This window comes from Durio zibethinus, chromosome 1 (assembly GCF_047325235.1).
Source record: "Durio zibethinus cultivar Kanyao isolate XHJ-2024 chromosome 1, ASM4732523v1, whole genome shotgun sequence".
Taxonomy (NCBI): Eukaryota; Viridiplantae; Streptophyta; class Magnoliopsida; order Malvales; family Malvaceae; genus Durio; species Durio zibethinus.
This window is the reverse complement of record NC_143162.1, coordinates 27654183-27668797: the sequence shown is the minus strand read 5'-3', so window position 1 is coordinate 27668797 and position 14615 is coordinate 27654183. Positions and strand designations below refer to the sequence as shown.

The window sequence follows — 14615 nt, the reverse complement described above, 5'->3', positions numbered from 1 at the left end:
GAGGAGATTTCTCTTTTCAAATTTTTTTTGTGAAATTGGATATTAAATATTAAAATTTTGTTTAAAATTATATTTTATTGTACATTCCTTTATTGAATTATAAAAAATAAATTATCTTAATTAATGATTTTAAAAGATATTTCATGCTTCCAAAATTACTCTTAAAATAATTTTTAATGATAATACTTAGCTATCTTTGAATTGAGAGTTGGAGATAACTTTTATATATTGTTATAAATTAGGATGGGACACGCACTTTCTGTTAAAATATTTAAATATAAATTTATATTAATTAATATTATAATTTTAATTTCATGCAATAAATATATAATTTTGATTTTATTTTTTAATTAAGTTGAAGGTTTGCTCAGATAGTATTTTTTTACAAATTTATTTCAACAATATTTATAAATATATAAGTTTAAGCAAAATGAATCCTGCTCATTCTATTGAAATAACTTCTAATTAAATGAATTTTTCAGCTTACCATTTTCTAATTCATTAACAAATGAAAAGAATTTTTTCAACAATGAAAGATTTTAAACAATAATTTTTATCATTATGTATTTATTTATTTATTTACGTAGTTTATTAACTAACTTCCTTGTTTTTAAATTAATAAAAAATAATAATATGAAAAAATTTAAATATAATTATTAGAAATTATACATCACAAACAATATAACTTTATGAATTTTAATTTAGATTTTGAGTTTGACTAACAAATTCAAAATGAATAAGAACCCAACAATTGAACCCTAAAAGTCATAAAATATCTAATTCAGCTCTTATCAACCTAAAAATATCACCTTCATCCCCATAAAATAAATGTCAACAAAAGAAGTCATGCGATTATGTGAATTAACTTTCATTTATAAAATAGATTTTTTTTTCCCTTGGACGTAAAATGACAAATGTCCAAAATATTTGCGTTAAGCCCAGTCTAATTAGAGCCTAGAGATGTCATGCTCATGCGGGCCAACCGCCATGTCCTCAACCCTCGTAATAGATGCAGGCCCATCTTCATGTACAGAAGAAATAATTTGTTATCAAATGTTTATATTAAAAACTTTAAAATATTTTTTTATTTAATATTAGTACTCTGCAAATTTAGGAACAAAAATTAATTATTTATAATTTTATTTAATCACACTTTAACTAGTCAAGATATCCATGGATCAAACTCAGATTTGAAACTATCAATATCATATATATTTTTTTAAGTCCGACCGATTCAACAATTCAAGTCTCAAAATTTGTCATCACCTACCTAAATTAATAAATATTATAGTCCACACCTGCCTAAATCATATTGATAATTAAAACAAATAAAATATGTATTTTTTGTTTAATCTTTATTAATTTTACTTTTTTTTCTTTATTTAGTTTTAAAACATAATAACTTAATATAATTTTATATATTTATACTACAATATCAAATATATTCCTTATATTATATATAAATAAAAATACAGATTAAGCTCAAGCTTTGAATATTAGAACCAAATCTGGATCTGCATTTTTGCGAGTCTTTTTTTTTTTTTTTCTCAAAATCATTTAATAACCTTAATAATTTTTTTGTACGAATCCATCCAAATATTGGATGAGCTTTTGAATTTAGGAGTTAATTCAATTCTTGAACAAGTCTATTAATTAATACTAATGCATTCTAACGCTTTCCTAATTATTTATTTTTCTTGTATATCAATTACTTTGACTTATAATCTCTAGAATTGAGATAAAACAATTTTTTAATTTCTTAGTCTTTTAGATTTTTTATTAATCAAGAATCATGTAATTTATTAGTAAAATTGTGGATTCTTAACTCTATTGATCAAGATTCAATTTTTAACAACTCCTCAAATATCAAATTTTAAAAAAAAAATTATTTTTTTACTAACTACTAGACTGATTTTTGTTCTATTCTCCTTTCTTTGTTGCAATTTTCAAATTAAAAAACATTTATCTTTGTTAATCCAAAATACTACTTTTTCTATCTTGCATCTATGCTTGCATCACATGCTACATTTTTTTTTGTGGCACTTGAATATTTAGTTCATTGATAGAACTGCACATTCTTTATTTTTTTTAAAAAAAATTAGATTCAAAATTGAAATTTATGCCTTAATTTGAAAAAAAAAAAAATAGTTGTTGTCAAAGATTTTTTTTTTTTTTTTTACTTGGGATTACAATATTCTATCAATACACCATAAAATTGTTGACATGAAATAATATTCAATTATTCCATTCATCCTTTTATTTTACCCTTTAAAAAGGAAATTAATTTGTTTGTCTTTTATAAAAAATAAACAATAAATAACATATACTCGAATTCTCAAACATATTGGCCATTTTTTGTTTACTCACTTAACATTGCATAAAATCCAAAGAAACAACAATGATACAAATGAAACTGAATTACTTTATTTGAATGAAAATAATAAAATAATAAATTTTTAAAATTTATGTAAATTAATAGAGGACAATCTTTAAGGTATGAGGGAGTAATTGTTTTCCTCATGTAATCTAATCAAAGATTTAAAAAAAAAAGTATTTACATTTTAAGAGTTTTGTTTATGTACAATCTGTCGAATTTTAATTGGAATTGTTCAGAAGTTTTTGGTAAGTGAAACATCTATATTCAAACTTTAATTGCATTGGACCACATATATATATATTATTTGGCTAAATATGAACGATGAATTTGGCCTACTTCTCTTCCTATTTTTCCACAGTTTGTTGCCAATTTGCTTAGTACAAGCTGTCACAATAAATGGAAAAAAGGTACACATTAGTTGCTTGATGGAAACAACTTCAAATATTTTAAATGGAAGTAAACAGCACAATTTGCCCCCACTCCTTTGACATTTCTCCCGTGAGTTGCCAAGTCTCGTGGGGTTGCTTTTCTTCCAGTCATGGTCTGCTTCTGGTCTCCTACTCGGACTTATAGATTTTGGTCACCCCTCGACCTTTTCTTCTTACCCAACTACATATCAATTTGCCAAGTTTTATGTTTTAGTTTTTTTTTTTTTTTTTCTTGAATCTCAACGAGGATTCCACTTTTTTTTTTTTTTTTTCAGTTTTTTCTATTCCTTTATTCCCTTTGTTCCATTATATTTGTCTTGTTGATTTTTTTAATCAAATAAACTTAATTTTGATTATTATTTTTAATAAAATCATGCAATTGAAAATTTTTTAAAAATAAAATTTGGAAACTTTAACTTTTGAATTTTTAAAATTTTAAAATGCCTTTTTTAAATTTTAATTAAATATAAAATTTTAAAAATTAATGATCAAATTTGAACTTGTTTGCTCGAAGAAACCCAAACACCCAGGACAAAAAGAGTATATGATTTTTTAAAATTTTTAATTGTTGGGTTAATCTCAGAAGCGGATCTAAGGGTGTTCATGGGCACCTTTAAAGGGTAGAAAATAAAACAAATTAAAAAAATTCGCTGGACATCCCAAAGAGTGAAAAATAAAAAAAATTTTAAAGAAAATTTTTCTTAAATACCTCAAAAATTTTTTATGCATATTTTTTCATCAATAAAATTGATAAATTCATTAATATTATATATTAATAGACATCCTAGAAAAAAAAAAATCTGTATCCACCTCTTGTTGACCTTTTCCATGATATATATACATATACCTTTAGGTTGAAGAAAAAAAAAAAACAATTTCAATGATGCCTCCAAAGTTTTTCCGCCTTAAAAATCACCAATTTCTAGGGTAAGCATAAATAAGTAATTAACCATTAAATTTATCATTAATTATTAAAATATTAGTCAATTTAATTTAACTTTATATTATATTTTTTCAGTTATTTTCTGGTTTATTGATTGATTTATTTATTTATTTTTTTGTTATATATGAAAATAATATATGACTATGATTATGATTTAAAAAAAATATTATTCATTTTCTTCACTTAGATTTTTTTTTTTTTTTGCAAAGCCATTCGATAGGTTAGATTTTGTTTTAATATTGGTCGATGTTTTATTAAAATTTAAATAAAGAATGTAAGTTCAATAACATATATACATAATTAAATTTATATATTGGGTGTGAAAATGTTTATATATATATATATATATATATATATATGAATAGAAATTCACTTACACTTTAAAAAAATTTTTGAATCCTTGAATCAAAATTACTAAATTTAAAAATATTATCTTGATTCAAATGAGTCATACGATTAAAAATGATACAAACATTTTTATATCTAACCAAATGTTTTAATATACAATCAATATGATATTTATGACTCCTCTTTAAGAGTGCCTAAAATCAAAACATAAGATGAGTCATAAATTTTACATCATCTATTTATTAAAGTTTGATTATGTATATAAATATTTATATCATTTTTAATTTATGAGATATTTTTTATGAACAAAATTATGAGACTTAATAAATCAAAATAAATAATATTTTACAAATTGATATAAATGGAGAAAGAAATACCATTTTATAATTTTAAAAAATTCAAGTTGTGTTTGTCTAAGTTTATCGTTATTATATAAATTTTCAAGTAGCTTTAGTACGTAGTCAATACTTAATCTATTTGACTCAGCAATCCAAACAAACCCATTGCATCCCTGTCACTCGTCTTCGAACAGTCTTCCATGCACAAATATCCACTCTTTATCGAGGAGTCGTTACCAAGAGCACGACATCAGACGCTAAAGTCAGACTTTCCATTATGGACCAAATCCTTCTGCAGGAAATCAAACTCTATTTTCACCAAAAAAACTTCTTCTCTATTAGATCATATAATCGTCTCATCTTAATTTCACTAAAAAAAATTTTTTTTACTTGATTCAGTCATAGGGATCAAACTCTATTTTTTAATTATCTCTGTTTTTTAAAATATATCTTAAAATATGTGTCGTCTTATTAATTTTATAGTCTCTAAAAACTCCATTAACAATAAATAATAAATGTTTATATATATAACACTTGAGAGTTGATTGATAGTTATGTAAGTGTGTAGACGATATTCAAATAGAAAAAAAAAAGAAAAAAAATTAATCTAATGATTAAATTATAAAATAATACATGTTATTATGAATCACAATTATTAGATTAAAAAAAATTTACATCTTCCGTGCAAAACATAGGCTAAGTTATACAATTATAGGAGGTATCTCCTATCATAATTTTTATTTCTATAACAAGACTGAAACTCAAGACTTCAAATTAAAACTTCAGCTCATTAAAAACAAAAATAAAATTATAAAGTAAAATTTCAAAAACGAAATTAGAGTTTTTCTTCTTTTTTTAGATGTTCAATGCACCTAACAAATGGGTATAAAGTTCAGGGGTGGACAGTGGTATTGGTTTGAGGGGGGGGGGGGGGGGGGCCCAAATTTTTAAGTTTTAATATTTATGTTATGATAAAATTAAATGGCCCCCTCAAATTAAAATTATTAATTTTATTTATTTTTATGTGATTTTGTAATTTAGTTTTATTCATTGAAATTAAGATATATTAAAATTATATTATTATTTATCTATTTATTTATCAATAAATTATTATCTGTAAATTTTTAATTTTAAAAATTTGTCCCAAGTTTAAATCATAATAATATAAATTTAATAAAAGTCGAATTAACTTTTTAATTTTTCAAATAAAATTAAAGGTCTCCAATCAAGTATCAAACATAAATTTCTATGCTTTTTAATTGATTACAATTCCACTTTTTCATATAATTCTTCCTATTTAATTTATCTTAGATTTTTTCTCTATCATGCAATTTTTTTAACACAAAAGTCAAATTGAAATCACTTTTATTTATAAGGTTAAAAAAAAAACCCTAACTTAAACTTTATTCTTCTAATTATATACTTTATTTTTCTTATTTTGATAAAAAATATGTATTGTTTAAAAATTAATTTACTTGTACTTTTTTTTAAATATTCACAATTGTAAAAAAGATTCACAATTTAAATAAAACTATTTATTTAATGTATTATGTATCATTATACATTATTTATAAATCAATAAAATTAATAATTTTGAAAACATGTATATTTTGTTAGTATATTGCTTGCATATATATATATATTAATAATATAATAAGATACATTTTATTAATATATATATTAATAATATAATAAAATTTAAATATAATATAATATCAATTGGCTTCTTCAAAATCGATTATCAAAATCCATCACTACTAATGTCAAAGCTTCAAAAATGTCTTTTCATTTGCCTTGCAGGTTAGAAAAAGAGAGTGAACTTTAGGCACCAAAATCCAAATCAAAGAAGGAAACAAACAAACGCAGTGGACCAAATTTAAAAAACTACTTTGTGACCTTAAATAAATATTAAAAGTAATGATACTAATAATTTAGACCATTGCATATTCACATGGACCCTTTGACAAAATGGAACTAAATTTTTTATATTGCAATATCAAAATCCTCAATAGATTGTTTTCGAGCCCTTGACAGCTAAATTTAAGTCAATTTGAAATTTGAGATATCCTAAACAAGTTTTTGTTTTAAGTCAATATTATTGATTTTTCATCAAATTAATTTAGATTGTAAAAGAAGCAATAGTTGTTCCACACAATCACATGAAATTAATATTGCATTATTAAATATCAGCTGTCGTGACTGCATTAGATTAGTTAATTTCTTTGCTAGGGCTCAAATGGCGACAATATCAAAAAAAATTTATATAAAAGAAGTTACAATTTAAAAATAAGAGAAAAAGTTGTAAATATGAAGTAAGTAACAGATCTCATATGTTGAAATTTGGATAAATTTTGAAGATATTAAGTGATAAAGGAATAACAATTATACTAAGAAACTAAGTGCTGATATGGATAAAATGTTGTTGATCTTTCTTAACAATAGAAGATCATGACTTATTATATGATGACAATTATCATTTATAAAAATAAGATTGATTAATTAAAAAATTATATAATGACAAACTAAAATATTTTGATTTATCTAATCCAAATTAATTAGTATATCACACACAATCTGTTGAGATCTCTTGAGAGAAAAGAAAATTAAAAAGAGCTATAGAAGATTTTACTAGCATAGAATTTCTCTAGACTTTTATCCGATCTTGGTGAAAGTTCTTTCTTTCTTATTCGAGTGGATTTAAAATTAGAGGTTGGACACTTGAACAATTGTAGATTAATTACAGCAATCAAGTTTGGTATGTCTCTTAGTTAAATTTGTTACACACAACTTGCGAAATCTGCCTCGTCGATTGGTTGCTTGATTGTTTAGTTACTTGTCAACGTGGTTCTAAGAGTTTTGAAATTGTTAAAATTTTAAAATTTCATTGCATTTAACTCGAGAGTTATAGGATCGATTCTCAATATCTTGGTTCCAAGAATTAAGTAGATTCCCATTCCTTCTTCTTCCAATTGCTTTACACTTGATAAAAATAAAAATAAAAGAGTAAGATTTTAGAGGAGATAGGATTGTATGGAACAATGATTAATTAATGTAAGTTATTAAAGTAATTTACATATGAAAATGAATTGAGGGTTCTCTAATATATATGTGATTCATTGACATGGATCCAAGGATGTGAAATTTTTATTGGATATAAACTTTAATCAATTAATTGTATACTTAAAGTAGATAACCTAATGTGAAAAAGTTCAACCTGTTTAGAAATATAAATAAAAGTCTACTGATAGACAGATATATTCTATGGTGTAAAATTAAGAAACCATGTATTCTAAAAAACTGAAACCATGTTTTTAAAAAATTTAAAAACCACAATAAAAATTACTATAATAAAAGATAAAGGTAAAACAAACAAAAGAAATTCATAAGGAGACAAATTGACCAATTTGATCTTGAGATTTAGATCTAATATTTTTTGAAAAAGATAAAGTGATACAATATAAAAATGAAATGAAAGTGATATGTCTAAAATTTTAGTGAAAATTGTATATGAATTTGGTAAAAATCAAAAAATAAATTTTGTATATGAATTTAACATAATAATTTTTCATATTTTGCACATATTTGGTATAATATGAACAAAAATTATAAAATCTATTTAGATTGCAATGGAAACTATTATATATACGACTAATAATTACGCAAATCTCTTATTTGAAACTTGAAAATAATGGATGATATCTATAAGATTGGAGAGGATGTCCCTTTCACATATAGCCCAATATATATACCCAATATGTAAGGAAATTTGAGAAATATTTCTATCCTATTAATTAAAGTTTCTCACATAAGAGCTTTGCTCTTGCATTTCCTTTCCTTTCAAGTGTGGGAGATAGCTGGAAAAAGGAGAGTGGTGAGGGGTAGAATGAGAAAGTGGAATGGGTACGGCAAGAAGCACAGCAGCAATCGATCAGAAGGGTACAGGCATTCGCGTTCAGAGATAGAACAATGGAAAAGAAAGTTACAATCTTTGTCGACAGTATTCATCCTGAAGGCAGGGAAGCAGAACTGTGGGACCAGATCATGCAGTATGGGAGTGAATTCTTGATTTCTACATTCCTCTAAAGAGGAAAATGTCTAGGCGTAGCAAATTTGGCTTCTTTCGTTTTAAGGATCTACGAGAGGCTTTATCAGTCATAAGGGCATTGGATGGATCTGTTTGGAACGATGGAGATTAAGGGTGCGTCTAGCCAAGTATGAGAAAAGTCATAATAAAGTGCCTGCAATCAATCAATTAAAAGAGTCCTTCGTTTTTTTCAGCTGGCCTCCGGTTTGAAAGTAAACTTTTATAAAAATGCCTTATTTGGTATCAAGGTTGAAGCCTCGATTGAGGAAGAATGGACTTCGAAAATCAATTGCAAGGTTGATTCTTTACCTATAAAATACCTTGGCCTTCCCTTGGGAGCCAACCCGAGACTGATCTCAACTTGGCAGACAGTTATTGACACATTCAGAAATAGACTCAGCCTCTAGAAAAGCAAACTTTTGTCTATGGGGTAGAGTTACTTTAATCAAATCTGTTCTATCTAATCTCTCGATATACTACATGTCTATGTTCAAGACTCCCTATGGAGTTATCTCAGAACTAGAAAAAAATCCAGAGACAGTTCTTATGGGTGAAAGTGATGACAAGAGAAAATTGAGACTGATTGACTGGGACACGATTGGCAAGAGCAAAAAGTATGGTGGTTTGGGGATCGCTAATCTACATTACAACAATCAAGCCTTATTATCTAAATGGCTGTGAAGATTTGGTGGAGAGACAAACACTTTGTGGAGGAACGTGATCTGTGAGAAGTATAAACTTCCTCTTATTGATTTGTTGCCTGCTCCTTGGCCGTCCCATTCTTTTGAATTCCAGTTTGTTTTTCTGTGCAGGTGACGGCTCTAGGATCTGATTTTGGAGTGATAGATGGATTGACAGCTACATTTTGAAACACAGCTTTGGAAGAATCTATGCTTTTGTTATTAAAAAAGATGGGTTCATCAAGTAATTTGGAGAATGGGAGGGCCTGACTTGGAAATGGAACATGAAACTGAGGCCTAACCTCTTCGATTGGGAGAAAGATCAGTGGGAAGCCTTTCTAAAAGATTTTAAACTCCGTTTCATTGTTTATTTCGGCCTCAGACAGATCCATCTGGATGCACACTACAAATGGCATTTTCAGTCCTAAATCATTCAGACAAGTGCTGGAGAAAAACACATCTCACAAAGCACCTTTTGAAAAGCTCATTTGGAAAGGTATTGCTCCACCAAAAGTAGAAGTCTTTGCATGGAAAGATTTGAAAGGCTGCATCCGATCAGGGATGTGCTTCAAAGAAGAGAATGTCTAAGGAATACGGAGAACAAATGTCCTTTCTACGATATGGCTGAAATCGTTAACCATCCTTTATTTATTACCACTTCTCTTGAAAAATATGGAACAAGTGGTGTGGGCAGTGATGTATTTTTTGGCCTATTCCTGGGACTCTAAATGTCCTATTTCAATCATGGAAATGCCTTGCAATGTAGATTAGCAACAAGAATATCTGGGATATATACTTTGTTCTATGATATCATTTGGTCAGTATATTTGGCGCGCAACGAAAAGATTTTCAACCAAAAAACCATGTTGACTGATGAACTTTAAAATTTGATCTGCATTAGACTTGGATGATGGTTAAAAAGCCAAATTTCCTGATACAAGCTATTCTTCCCTGGACGTTGTCTCAAACATCCAAAATCAATTGGTACGGTGGCATACAAAACCAGTTAGGAAAAACATCGATTGGACCCCCCAACCCGAAAGAGTGTGGACGTTAAATGTCGACGGCTCTGCAATCCACAAACCAAGTCCAGCAGGCAATGGGGTGGTTCTTCGAGATCACAAAGATAAGATAATTCTGTTATTCTCCAAACATATAGCAATCCAAGACTCTAACTTTGCGGAACTGTTGGTTATCCTAGGAGCTCTCTTCATTATTGTTGATGCTAATTTTGATCCCTTCCTGGAGATTATTGTTGAAGGTGATTCATTGTTGTTTCTTCTTGGTTGAATAAAGTAACCGAAAGCCCTTGGAAGTACAATGATATTATAAACAAGTTGTATAATTTTTATGCTCGTGTAAAAAAATTTTCGTTTGTGCATGCATTTAGGGAAGAACGTTTTCAATAAAACGTGTTCAATTTCAAGAAGAAGAACGTTTCTCACATCCTTGAACATATTTCTTGAACATTTCTATTTATGACGTAGATACTAGATGCATGCCTTGAATGAAACATAGAAAGAATGTAATAACCTTCCAAACATATTCTGAGAAGACCTTGTCAAACACAAAATCAATCCCATAAGCGAATTCGACTCTAAACCAAAATTAATAATCACAGACTTATCTAGTATATTCATTATTTTGTCACAAAAATTTAGATATGAAAATTTCAAATTAGAAGTTTCCAATCAATCTGTAGATTGTATGCGTGGACTGTCTCAAGCATTTTTATTATCTTATTAGTATATTAATTATTATTCTATAAATAAATCTAAAAAAAATTATTCTATAAATAAGCTTACATGTACAAGCTACATCACCATTTCTCTCTCTAACGTCCCACTGACCCTTTCCACTTCAGCTTATAAAAGCTTGGACAATTTCAAACATTCGTAACACCACGACATCGGCCTACATTTCCCCCTAAAATATCACTGTACAAGAAGCCAAAGTTTACTAAATCATTCTCATTTCACACATTAAATTATCCTCTTTTATTTCCATTGACTTGCTCTCTTTAAATACTTCCAATTGTCCCCCCCTTTTCTCATTGCAGCGAAATGCAATAATTATGCTATTAATTTCTTCTTCATCATCGGTTTTTTGTGGTCTCACTTTTCGTTTTATTTTTATTACTTTCATTCAAAATTCAACATGAATTCATCGGATTTTCCTACTAGCAGATCGCCTAAGAAAGAACTTCAGGGTCCTCGTCCCGCCCCTTTGAAGGTTCGTAAAGACTCATACAAGATCAAGAAACCACCGTTGGCACCACAGCCAGAGCAACAACAACCGACACAAATAAAGCCCCCAGTAATCATCTACACTGTGTCACCAAAGGTGATCCATACAAACCCTCGGGATTTCATGAGCCTAGTTCAACGCCTTACAGGCTCGACATCATCGTCTTCGGGATCTTCATCCCTTCCACCATCAACATCCAATCATCCAGTACCATTCAATGATACCAGTGGTGCAATCTCACCAGCGGCAAGATTTGCTACTATAGAGAAGACACGGTCACCTGCAGAAGGAAAAAAGAAACAAATTAGCGAAGAAAACTTTGAGTTTGTAGAAGGCATAGAGATGAATCCTTGGGTTGAAAGAACAAGTTTCTTTCCAGGAGTATTGTCTCCTGGGCCAACCTTACTACCTCCAATATCATCAAACTTCTTCTCACCACCATCTGATCCAAACTCAATAAATTTCCTCCCTGATTTGAGTCCTTTTCTTCATGGAAACAGGAATTTCATAGAAGGCAGTTTCATGCCTAGTCCTTCAAGCTCTAATATCTCACCTTATTTAATACCGTCTCCTACTACTCCATCAACAGACCCTTTCAACAATTTCTTTAACCTTTAAACAAAATTTTCACTTTTTGCAAGATATAGAAATATAAATTCTTTTCCCTTTGCTTTATGGGGTTTTGAAAACACAAAAGCAGATGTTTAGTAGTTGTGGATTCCATTTTTGTGCAACTTGAACTGATGATGAAGGTGGAGGACAAAAGTGGAAATTTGATGTTCATTTGGTAGGTTAGATAGTTTGAAACTTCTTAATGGCCTTATCTTTTTATTGTTCTTCCAATTTTAATATGATGGGCCATCTACTGATATGGCAGTTCTGGCTCAAAAATCCTGTGATAACCTTCGTTTTTTTCATTTTTTCTTTTTTCCTTTTCTGATACTATTTTTGTCTCATATATGTAGCAGCAATGTTCATGTAATCTGAAAGCATTACCATTACACTTTTTTTTCTTGCAGTTTCTATATGCTTTTGCATCATCATTTTTTTCTTGATTTCTTGCAAATTTTGTGTTTAGCTTTAAAAATATCACATTTTGATGAGTTTTAAATTTTATTTATTTACATTCATCAATTTAATTTCTTTTAGCTTGATAGATACCATCAAACACGTGCAACATAATTGCAGTATGTTTTAGTCCACTTTCGTTCTCATTTTCATATACAATGAGAAGTCTGCTTAAAGTTAGGCTGGGAAAGAGAAATCACGAATGAAAGAGACTGCAGAATAGCATTTTAAGTACACCTTTTAAAAAAAATGCGTTTTAATTGATCAAGAACACACACACACACACACCAAAAAAAAAAAAAAAAACAAAGGTCTACTAATGTTTGGATAAATGAATCTAAAATATACAAACGAAAGCTCTAAATTATGAAAAATATTTATTAAAGAACAAGTGTTCCTTCAATTTAGTCTAAATAAAAGCAAGCGAATTTGGTCAAGAAAAAGGATAAATAAAATAGTTAAAATAACAAACTAAACAAAAACCCTTAAAATTAAATAAACAAATAAAAGCAAAGTATACATTATTAAGATAAATTGTCTCGTACACAGACACAGACTGCACCAATGGAATTAAAAGATTAGCACATACCCTTCTAGACTTAAGAGTATATTAAAACAAATAAATAACTAATCTAATTAAAAAGATACAAATGATGATAATTTTTTTAAACTAGTTGTAGAATTTAAAACAGACGTACACAATACAAAGTTTTAAATTACTCCTCCATCTACAACAAATATCCCTGGCACTTGCACACATACACGCTAGAAAATTTGACACATCCACAATATGGGTGGGAAAAATTAATGTTTTGAAAAAAAATATGTAAAAAAAAAAATAGTAGTAGTAAGGAAGAGATCCTACAATTTTGAAGTTTTAAGTTTAAATCCAAAAATTTATGGATTTGATTGTTTAGTTATATTATAATTAATTAATTAATTAGTTAATAATTATAATTTGATTATGATGTAATAATTGATTATTTAATTAATTATAATTGTACCAATTTTAAAAAAAAGATGAGTAGATTTTTTTAAAATAAAATGTAAAAAAAGGGTGTATAATTTTTTTTAAGTAAATAGACATATGTATCATTAATTTTAAATTTTTTATGATAATTTTATTTAGGGTTTAGGTCAATTCATGAATTGAATTACAATCGCTTGACTCGTGACACCGAATTTAATAAGATATTTTATATTAATTTAACATTCCAAGTTTCAGTTTCTTTTGTTATGATTAACAATTTCTTACACATTTTAAGAAAAAAATTACTTTTTTACTAAAAAAATAATTAGTTTGTATTGCCTTCAAGGATACAGTTCAGTTTTCATTGATGTAGATCCTACAAAATTTAAAGAATTGGTTAGTGGTTTTGATGATTGATAGTGATAGAATCGAGGGTCAATGATGCTAAGGTTGAAATGTTAAGTGGGGAACTTTTGTTTCTATAAGTTTGAGTGTCATCTAACAACACTTTTGGAAATGTGAATTGTTGGGTCAAGTTTAAGTGTTTCCACTACATGAGTGGATCTTGTACATCATAATATTTCATGGATTTATATTGTCATGTGATATTCTCAATTTCTTTTAAATTTTGAACTCATAGGTTTTCTTTGAAAAAAAATGGAAAAGAGGAGAAAATGTTAGATTTAAATAAGGTCCCACATAGTTAGGTCCAAAGGTAAATAATAATAATAATAATAATAATAATAATAATAATAATAATAATACCTTGAAAAAGAAAAAGAAAGAATAACAGAGAAAATTTTGAGTCTTAGAGGAGTTAGTGATCACTATTAAGAATTTCTTAAATACCCAAACACCAATTTTTAAATCATCCAAATGACTCTATTTTATTAGGCATGACCTATCAAAAGCCATGAATTAGAATTTGTGAACCTTGTTTTCACTTGATAACATTATGACAATAGACAGTGATATTCTTTTTCAAAGCAATGAACAATGAAACAACTATTTTTAAAAAAGACAAAGAAATTGGGATTTCTAGAAAATCAGACATGCATGACATTTTTTTAAAAAATTCAAATATGGTAATTTGATATGTCAATGTTATACTATAGTTATAAAAATTTTCAAA

General features: G+C 27.6%; 1 protein-coding gene across 1 annotated transcript; it reads left to right on the top strand.

Moving 5' to 3' along the window:
• The first annotated feature begins 11051 nt into the window (after nucleotides 1-11051).
• On the top strand, nucleotides 11052-12439 carry LOC111311193 (nuclear speckle RNA-binding protein B-like). Its single transcript, XM_022910565.2, has one exon. It carries the CDS (start codon nucleotides 11356-11358, stop codon nucleotides 12061-12063), a length of 708 nt encoding a protein of 235 aa, XP_022766300.1. The 5' UTR covers nucleotides 11052-11355; the 3' UTR covers nucleotides 12064-12439.
• The last annotated feature ends 2176 nt before the right edge of the window (nucleotides 12440-14615 follow it).

What these genes read in the sequence shown, in the direction of transcription:
- LOC111311193 (XM_022910565.2), top strand. Translation starts at nt 11,356, where the DNA reads ATGAATTCATCGGATTTTCCTACTAGCAGATCGCCTAAGAAAGAACTT.